General features: G+C 40.5%; 1 protein-coding gene across 1 annotated transcript in view; it reads left to right on the top strand.

Annotated features, from left to right (window-relative positions):
* tfap2d (transcription factor AP-2 delta (activating enhancer binding protein 2 delta)) overlaps nucleotides 1-10970 on the top strand; it is a 44698-nt gene that overhangs the window by 13449 nt on the left and 20279 nt on the right. The window contains exon 4 of the mRNA XM_061987189.2: nucleotides 4381-4546. Within this exon, the coding sequence (XP_061843173.1) occupies nucleotides 4381-4546 (166 nt within the window). The remainder of the gene's footprint in view (nucleotides 1-4380; nucleotides 4547-10970) is intronic.

Below are 10970 nucleotides of genomic sequence, written 5' to 3'. Positions count from 1 at the left end.
ATTTAAAAAAAAGACTGGCGCCTGCATCCTCGCCTGCAGCGTTGTTCTGTTCGCCCTAAATGGCATCTTTTCCTCCGTCTCCATCGCATCCAGCATGGCCTAATAACAAAGCGACACACCCTGCTGTTAGGTTTGATAATGAGGCAGATGAATAATAGAATACAGCCCACAGTACATCACACACAAACTGAGCGAAAGTTGATTAATTAGAGGCCTTCCCCAGCTCGGGCGCGCTCGATAACGGGGGAAAGATGGCGGCAACGCGGCGGGAGCAGGAAGATGATGAAATAGGGATTTTGTTTGACTTTCTTCGAATTGAAGAAGACTACTCCTACATACAAATATTAGGCTGACGCAAATGGGAGCACAAGGTGCAAAGAAAATGTAATATTATGAATTGGAGGGTGCTAATAATCAGGAGCATTGTTTTGCCTTTTTTTTCTAACAAATGAACATTTAAAGATGTGCAACTGTAGTGAGTCTTATTCTGCGTTGTGTAGTTTTTTTAAATAAAAGACACGTCACCATGCCGTCGGTTCAGTATTTATTGGCAACCTGTGTTGGAAACACACATACACAGGTCTCTACTTTCTGGCGGAGTGATATCTGCTCCTTCTCATTCAAAAGTCCGAAGGAAAATGAAGTAACAAACATTCATTCATATAATAATAATAATAATAAATTAAATTACATTAACAAAAACGTTTTCTCACAAAATAATAATAATGCACAAATCCACATACCAGTGTTGGTATGTGGATTGATAACACACATACACAGGTCTCAACTTTCTGGCGGAGTGATATCTGCTCCTGTGTGATGTAAATACCACGCGTAAATACTACCAAACAATTCACACAGTCGACGCTCTACTTCTAAATAAACGAAATTGTGCATAAAAATTACTCAAAACAACACATCACTTGTACACAGAACATTATTGGGTTAACTTTTAAAGTATCTGGGAACGTTTGGGAAGAATATTTACAATATGAAGAAACACGGAGCAGTGAAGAACTATTACCTTCTCATTCAAAAGTCTGAAGGAAGAGGAAGTAAAGTAATCGAAAAAACAGCAAAGACACTTCCCGCACCGGACATCCGGTTCTTTAAAATAAAAGCGATACTTCAAAATAAAATATAACACTCTGTCTAGTTCAGGGGTCGGCAACCTTTACCACTCAAAGAGCCATTTTGACCAGTTTCACAAATTAAAGAAAACATCTTTTGAAATTTAAAATGAAATAACACTGCATACAAAGTTTTTTTTTTGCTTTGTGCTATGTATAAACCAGGGGTCCTCAGACACGCGGCCCACACCTTAATATGAAAATTGAATGTTAGTGCGGCCCGCGAGTTTTATATGAATGGCGCTTGACAACGTCATACTTGTCAACCCTCCCGATTCTTCCGGCAGACTATGAATTTCAGGGCAAGTATTCTCTTGAACATGCCGTGAAGGTACAGCAGTTAGCGCCCACTACAACCAGCGTGCCGGCCAAGCTACACATTGTATGGGGCTTCTGCTTGTTCACATAAGTGACAGCAAGGCATACTTGGTCAACAACCACACAGGTTACACTGACGGTGGCCGTATAAAAAACTTTAACACTCTTACTAACAATGCGCCATACTGTGAACCCACACCAAACAAGAATGACAAACACATTTCGGGAGAACATCTGCACCGTAACACAACATAAACACAACAGAACAAATACCCAGAATCCCATGCAGCCCTTGTAGCCCACTCTTCCGGGCTACATTATACACCCCCGCTACCAAACCCCGCCCACCTCAAACCTCAACCGACGCACAGGGGGGGCGGGGGGGGGGGGGTTGATGTGTGAGGAAGCAGGGTTGGGGTGGGGGCGGGGTTTGGTGGTAGCAGGGGTGTATAATGTAGCCCGGAAGAGTCAGGGCTGCATGGGATTCTGGGTATTTGTTCTGTTGTGTTTATGTTGTGTTAAGGTGCAGATGTTCTCCCGAAATGTGTTTGTCTTTCTTGTTTGGTTTTGGTTCAAAGTGTGGCGCATTATTAGTAAGAGTGTTAAAGTTGTTTTATACGGCCACCGTCAGTGAAACCTGTGTGGCTGTTGACCAAGTAGGCCTTGCTGTCACTTATGTGTGCAAGCAGAAGATGCATATGACAAGAGGCTGGGCTGGCACGCTGGTTGTATAGATTGTAGAGGTTGCTAAATGCTGTACCATCATGGCATGCCCTTATTATTATTGTAAGGGTGAAAATCGGAGAATATTAATCTGCGAGAGGAACTGAAATCCGGAAGTCTCCCGGGAAACTCGGGGGGGGGGGTCGGCAAGTATGCAGCTGAGCCGCATCAGAGTGATCAAAGAGCCGCATGCGGCTCCGGAGCCGTGGGTTGCCGACCCCTGGTCTAGTTCATAATATAGCGCAACAATATCACACTATTACACAACTATGAAATAACTGCATTAAAAGGGCAGTACAAACAAACAAACTTAAGTCATTTGAGCATTTTATTCCTCAATGACATCCACACTGTTTTTAATAACTATTATATTAGTGATGTATTGTTACATTATTCCAAAACACGCTTCGATCACTAACCGTGTTATTAAAAAAAAAAAATTAGGACAACACAAAGTGTTGGTTATATATAAAGAACATTCACAGTCTTTATTTATTCAATCAAAAACTATAGAAATTCAATGATGTGGTGCAAACAGCTTAAATTATATATACAGAAAAGTGTTTAACAATTCTTCTCAACGAAAGGAGAAAAACAACCTTAGAGAAAAATCCATCTCAAAACATATATGCACGTACAACATTTAAAACCTTTATTATATCAATATGTGGCATTAAATTATGGAATGGATTATGCAAACAAGCCAATGTATTATTAGTACATATCCAGTTTAAGAAACGGTTCAAACAAGGAAGACACACCTTGAACCTTATTGATAAATGAGACAATCTATCATTTCTCTCATAGTCAGCACATTATGGGAATTAGAATTCAGTAATTACCTTTTCATGTTAAGTTTATTGATTTATCTGTTTACTTATTTGGTGGTGGTATTGGTACAGACTGAGTACAGGAAGTGGACAAATGTATAGGATTAAATACAGTTCTGATTCTTACTACTCCTTTTCAGACATGTTGCAGTACGCGAATGTAAATACAAGCACATATTATAACTGCATGCATGCTTGAAATAAATGAATACCAATACTATAGCTTACTTGTATTATGTATCCAGATTAGTCATGTACTATTAATATTCTAGAAATAAGCTTCTACCTTCAATGGGAAAATTCGGATGGATCTTTTGGTATATGTATTATATATTTTAACATTCATGTGTGTGAATCCCCATTTTTAAGGTTGGTTGTATATTTTTTTTAACCATTTTTTTGTCATTAACATATCATCAGTACTTGCAGTAGTAGTAGGACAAATAGCAAAAGTGAGATTTTTGGTGAATGTGTATTGATTATTTGCACATTATATACTTAATAGTTCAACAACAATATCTTGATTATTAACAATAGAAGTACCGTATTTTTCGGGCTATAAGTCGCAGTTTTTTTCATAGTTTGGCCGGGGGTGCGACTTATACTCAGGAGCGACTTTTGTGTGAAATTATTAACACATTACCGTAAAATATCAAATAATATTATTTAGCTCATTCACGTAAAAGACTAGACGTATAAAATTTCACGGGATTTAGCGATTAGGAGTGACAGATTGTTTGGTAAACGTATAGCATGTTCTATATGTTATAGTTATTTGAATGACTCTTACCATAATATGTTACGTTAACATACCAGGCACGTTCTCAGTTGGTTATTTATGCCTCATATAACGTACACTTATTCAGCCTGTTGTTCACTATTCTTTATTTATTTTAAATTGCCTTTCAAATGTCTATTCTTGGTGTTGGGTTTTATCAAATACATTTTCCCAAAAAATGCGACTTATACTCCAGTGCGACTTATATATGTTTTTTTCCTTCTTTATTGTGCATTTTTGGCCGGTGCGACTAATACTCAGAAAAATATGGTAGTCTTTGCCATTAAGTTGAATGTGCCAGTCTAGTCTTTTGTTGTTGAGTTTATACTGTAAGTATTGTAATAATAATAGTACGCAAGTATTAATAGTACTTATACTCCGAAAAATATGGTAGTTATATGTACATCTAACTTACTGTAAATGAATTGGTGCTAAGTTTGGTGTGGCGTGTAGCAAAAAAGCCAATTTGTAATTCACCACTTCATTGCAATGCTTGTTTTTTTATGGAACAAAACAACTTGTTCCTTTGACCTGCAAACAAAAGTTATTGTGGTGTTTGTGTTCTATAACGGAATGCGCATGTTGTGTTTGTGTGCGTCAGGGGGAACGTGTGTGGTGAACCCGACAGATCTGTTCTGCTCGGTACCGGGTCGACTGTCACTGCTCAGCTCCACCTCCAAGTACAAAGTCACCATCGCCGAGGTGAAGAGACGACTGTCACCGCCGGAGTGCCTCAACGCCTCACTGCTGGGTGGAATACTGCGCAGGTTTGTACATGAAAACTATACACAAACGTGGGAAACATGTAAATTTTTGGGGCTATAGACGCCGACTTGCTGCTTAGTTAGGAGATTCTAAAGCCTTTACAAAGATAGTGTTTGTTACTGTGGTGGAACTCCATTATACACAAAGGTGTTATTTATGCTGTTACTTGTTCTGTAGTGCAGGGATGTCAATGTTTTTTTAATATTGAGGGCCACATTGCAAAGATGGCTGCTTTCAGAGGGCCACTTGTAATGACTTGTTAATATACAATAGTATAATAGCCTCGTTACACAATTTGCATAGGCAGTTGTTTTTTATTATTATCTTTTTTACTAACACATTGATGGCTAACTTGCTTTGAGATTGTAAGTCAAGACATAGAATAATGTGGCAGGCCATTTAAAATGACGTAGCGGGTCACATTAAACAATGTGGTGCACCAAATTAAATTATGTGGCGGACCACGTCAAATGAGCTGGTGCGGACCACATAAATGATGTGGCGCACCAGATAAAAGGGTGTGGTTGACCAGATAAAACGATGTGGCAGGTCGGACTAAATAATCTTGCGGAAAACATTGAATGAGTTGGCGGATCACATAAATGAGGTGGCCAACCACGTTAAATAATGTTGTGCAGGGCCGGCCCGTGGCATAGGCCGTATAGGCAAATGCTAAGGGCGCCGTCCATCAGGGGGCGCCACGCCAGTGCCACAAATGTTGGAGAAAAAAAAAAAAGAAAGAAAAGTTGGTACTATTATTTCTAAATACAAAAAATAATCCCACGTTAATTAAAATGCAAAGTAAAGCCTATTTATTAGAAATATTATTTGTTACAACATTACGCCCCCCCCCCCCCCCCCCCCCCCGCACGGTGCGCCCCCTCCCTTCCCGTATCATGACTCTTTTTGGACGTCACCACATCAAAAAATCAACACAAGATGTCAAAACGGCCAAAACTGTCAGGTGCCCAGGGAAGAGAAAAGAGAAAAGAAGAGGAGGAGAAACGAGAAAAGACAGAGGTAGCAGATAGGTAACGTGAGCCTACATGAAATTATTTGTCTGTTACAGAATGTGATAGTAGCTGGCTTTTTAGCATTAAGCTAATGTTACATGATTCGGAAATTGCTAATCAATAAATAGCTAGTTCTGTTTTAACGTTGGGTTAATATTGTGGAGGGGGCTAAATTGTTATGGAAAATAATAATGTAACGTTAGGTAATTACAGTACTCCCACCTTACATTCCTCAGGGACATTTGTATTAGATCTTTTAAGCAGGTGTTTTTTGTTTACATTGTTATTGCCTTCTGGTTAGCTAATGTTTGCCCTGCAGGTAATAGTCACTTTTCCACCCCTTTATATATTAGGTATAGTTGTAAGTAAAAAAAAAAGGTCAAAGACAAAGCTATTCAGTTTCTTGTGAGTATATACACTTCACTGCCGATGTGGGGGGGCGCCACCTAAAATCTTGCCTAGGGCGCCAGATTGGTTAGGGCCGAGCCTGATGTCGTGGACAACAAAGAATGGTGTGGCACACCACATAGAATGAGGTGGCGGACCACATTCAATCATCTTGTGGACAACATAGAATGATGTGGCGGACCACATAAATGAGGTGGTGCACCAGATAAAATGATGTGGCTCACTAGATAAAATGAATTGGCGGGCCACATTAAACAATGTTGTGGACCAAATTAAATAATGTTGTGGACCAAATTAAACAAGGTGGTCGCCCACGTAAAATGATGTGGCGGGCCAACTAAAATTATGTGGCGGACAACATAAAATGACGTGAAAGGCCACTTTAAATAATCTTGTGAACAACATAAAATGAGGTGGCGGACCACATAAATGATGTGGCGCACCAGATAAAATGGTGTGGTTGACCAGATAAAACGATGTGGCAGGCCGGCCTATATCATTTTGCGGAAAACATTGAATGAGTTGGCGGATCACATAAATGAGGTGGCCAACCACATTAAATAATGCCGTGGACAACAAAGAATGGTGTGGCACACCACATAGAATGAGGTGGCAGACCACATTAAATCATATTGTGGACAACATAGAATGATGTGGAGGACCACATAAATGAGGTGGTGCACCAGATAAAATGATGTGGCTCACTAGATAAAATGAATTGGCGGGCCACATTAAACAATGTTGTGGACCAAATTAAATAATGTTGTGGACCAAATTAAACGAGGTGGTGGACCACATAAAATGATGTGGCGGGCCAAATAAAATTACGTGGCGGACAACATAAAATAATGTGGCGGCGCCACTTTAAATAATCTTGTGGACAACATAAAATGACGTGGCGCACCAGATCAAATGATGTGACTGGCCACTTTAAACAACGTGCCCACATAAAATGACGCGAGAGGCCAATTTAAAAAAATCTTGTGGACAACATAAAATGAGCTGGCGGACCACATAAATGATGTGGCGCACCATATAAAATGATGTGGCTGACCGGATAAAATGATGTGGCGGGCGACATTAATAATCTTACAGACAACATCAAATGAGTAGCCGGACCACATAAATGAGGTGGCGGACCAGACAAAATGAGGTGGCCGACCAGATAAAATGAGGTGGTGGGCCAAATTAAACAATGTAGTGAACCAAATTGAAGGAGGTGGCGGACCACAAAAAAAGACGTGAGGGGCCATGTTGAATAATCTTGCGGACAACCTAAAATGATGTGGTAGAGCAAATAAAATGAGGTGGTGGACCGAATAAATGAGTCGGCGACCTAATAAAATCAGACGGGGTACCATGTTAAATACCCTTGCGGACAACATAAATGAGGTGGTGGGCCACATTAATGAGGTGGTGGGCCACATAAAATCAGGTGGTAAGCTATTTTGAATAATCTTGTGAACAATATAAAATGATATGGCAGACCACATAAAATGATGTGGTGGGCCACATTAAATAATGTTGCAGACCAAATAAAATGATATGGCGGACAACGCTAAACAATCAGTCAATCAATACATTTTTATGCATATGGCCCTTAATCACAAATGTCTTAAAGTGTCTCAAATGTCTCAATCAATGTGACGGGCCACATAAAATCATGCGGTAGGCCATTTTAAATAATGTTGTGGACAACATAAAATGAGGTGGCGGAGCACATAAAATGATGTGGCGCACAAGATAAAATGATGTGGCTGACCAGATAAGACGACGTGGCGGGCCACTTTAAATAATCTTACAGACAACATCAAATAAGTTGCCGGACCACATAAATGAGGTGGCGGACCCGATAAAATGATGCGGTGGGCCAAATTAAACAATGTAGTGAACCAAATTAAAGGAGGTGGCGGACCACAAAAAAAGACGTGAGGGGCCATATTAAATAATCTTGCGGACAACCTAAAATGATGTGGCGGAGCAAATAAATTGAGGTGGTGGACCGCATAAATGAGTCGGCGACCTAATAAAATCAGGTGGGGGACCATGTTAAATACTCTTGTGAACAACATGAAATGAGTTGGCGGACCAGATTAAATGACGTGACTGGCCACTTTAAACAACGTGCCCACATAAAATGACGTGAGAGGCCAGGCCACTTCAAAAAATCTTGTGGACAACATAAAATGACGTGAGAGGCCCCTTTAAATAATCTTGTGGACAACATAATGACATGAAAGGCCCCTTTGAATAATCTTGTGGACAACATTAAATGACGTGAGAAGCCACATTAAATAATCTTGTAGACAAATAAATTGAAGTGGTGGACGACGAGATGAGTTGGCGACCTAATAAAATCAGGTGGGGGACCATGTTAAATACTCTTGCGGACAACGTAAATGAGGTGGTGGGCCACATAAAATCAGGTGGTAAGCTATTTTAAATAATCTTGTGAACAACATAAAATGATATGGCAGACCACATAAAATGATGTGGTGGGCCAATTTAAATAATGTTGCAGACCAAATAAAATGATATGGCGGACCACGCTAAACAATCAGTCAATCAATACATTTTTATCCATATGGCCCTTAATCACAAATGTCTCAAAGTGTCTCAAATGTCTCAATCAATGTGACGGGCCACATAAAATGATGTGGTGGCCCACATAAAATCAGGTGGTAGGCCATTTTAAATAATCTTGTGGACAACATAAAATGAGGTGGCGGACCATATAAATGATGTGGCGCACCAGATAAGACGATGTGGCGGGCCACTTTAAATCATCTTACAGACAACATCAAATTAGTTGCCGGACCACATAAATGAGGTGGTGGACCAGATAAAATGATGCGGTGGGCCAAATTAAACAATGTAGTGAACCAAATTGAAGGGGATGCCGGACCACATAAAATAACGTGAGGGGCCACATTGAATAATCTAGTGGACAACCTAAAATGATATGAGCAAATAATATGAGATGGTGGACCGCATGAATGAGTTGGCGACCTAACAAAATCAGCTGGGGCACCGTTTTAAATACTCTTGTGAACAACATAAAATGATATGGCGGGCCACTTAAAATGATGTGGCGGGCCACTTTAAATAATGATGTGGCGGGCCACTTTAAATAATGTTGCAGACCACATAAAACGATATGGCGGACCACGCTAAATAATCAATCAATCAATCAATCAATCAATCAATTTTTATTCATATGGCCCTTAATCACAAATGTCTGAAAGTGTCTCGAATGTTACAAACAATGTGGCGGGCCACATAAAATGATGTGTCGGAGCACATAAAATGAGGGGATGGACCACTTTAAATGATGGGGCGGTATAGCTCGGTTGGTAGAGCGGCCGTGACCGTTCCTGGTTCGATCCCCGCTTCCGCCATCCTAGTCTCTGCCGCTGTGTCCTTGGGCAAGACACTTTACCCACCTGCTCCCAGTGCCACCCACACTGGTTTAAATGTAACTTAGATAATGGGTTTTCACTATGTAAAGCACTTTGAGTCACTAGAGAAAAGCGCTATATAAATATAATTCACTTCACTTCACACTCTTGGACTTTGAGTTTGACACCTGTGCTTTAGTGCTTAAGTAGTTTTACACATCATTCCGGAACATTCCAGTAAGGCTGAACTGAGTGGGAGGGGCTACAGCAGACCTGGGCAAATTAAGGCCCGGGGGCCACATGCGGCCCGTTAAGCTTTTCAATCTGGCCCGCCGGACATTCCCAAATAATTTTTTTAGATCTTTAAGATGGAAAGTGTAGCTGCCATTATGATGTGCAGTGATGTTTTCTAATGGCCGTAAATCTTCAACTATACAAAGTATTTCAATGGTTGGAATCTGCGCTTATGGCTGATATATTAGTTACTATGGTAATCTACGTCACAGCAGCTCAGACAAGGCACCAAGCAGTGTGGGCGGGAAGCGTTTCCACAGACGCGGAAGGAGATTTTCACAACAAAGTTCGAAAGCTTAGTGATGTATCAGATTGTAGGTGGGTTTATTTTGTAACCTTCGCGTTCATTTTTCACTGTTTGTTGCATTTTTGTTGCGTTTCACTTGATTGTAAAATATGTCGATCGAAAGGGGCTGTGACATTCATATTTTGTCAATATTCAGTGTTTTATCGTTCATAGAATTTTTTTAAATTCCATTACGTTTTTTAAGGCGGTCTGTCATAACGTTTTAAGAATTCAATCAGACATCATTGTAAGGTTTTGTATTAGTGTTCCTAAAAATAGATATTCCGGCCCCCAGACACATTTTTTTTTCTCTAAATGTGGCCCCCGAGTCAAAATAATTGCCCAGGCCTGGGCTACAGCAATAGACAGCGAGCACTTTTGGAAGGTTAATGTGGCTGCTGGGCATTGAAAAGCGCTAAAGAAGTCTTTGTAGAGCTGACATAAAAGAGAGACTGTGCTAATAGAGTTGCGTTCACAAAGACTATTGGCGAGTCAGAACCAAAACATGCAGGGATCAGAGGAACCCAGCAGTAGCGGCTGTGTTATTGATGGGCGAGAGCAGTGCTGCTCAATTATTTTCTGTCATGACGCCCCTGGGGGACAGACATTTTTCTGTGACTCCCCTGAATTGATATTGAGAACTTGACCATATTCATTTATCACTGTTTGAGTTACATTCTATTTTATATGGCGCTGACGACGACTCCTTTTTGTTTCATTTCTGTCACAAACCTCTCCATCTATTAGCTCTGTAGATAGCGACGGGTACAATATTCGATATTTTTATAAGTACTACTACTACCGGGTGCCAATTCACGTAAAATGGAATGGTGCCATATTTAGTTACTTTTGTTGTGCGTGACGTCAGACTCGCACCGGCTCAAACACCTGGCCGGGAAACAAAAAAAAGTTAAAGTTCCAATGATTGTCACACACACACACACTAGTTGCGGTGAAATTATCCTCTGCATTTGACCCATCCCCATGTTCACCCCCTGGGAGGTGAGAGGAGCAGTGAGCAGCAGCG

Source organism: Nerophis lumbriciformis, linkage group LG26, assembly GCF_033978685.3.
Source record: "Nerophis lumbriciformis linkage group LG26, RoL_Nlum_v2.1, whole genome shotgun sequence".
Taxonomy (NCBI): domain Eukaryota; kingdom Metazoa; phylum Chordata; class Actinopteri; order Syngnathiformes; family Syngnathidae; genus Nerophis; species Nerophis lumbriciformis.
The sequence above is the reverse complement of the archived record's forward strand: the minus strand, read 5'-3'. Positions and strand labels throughout refer to the sequence as shown.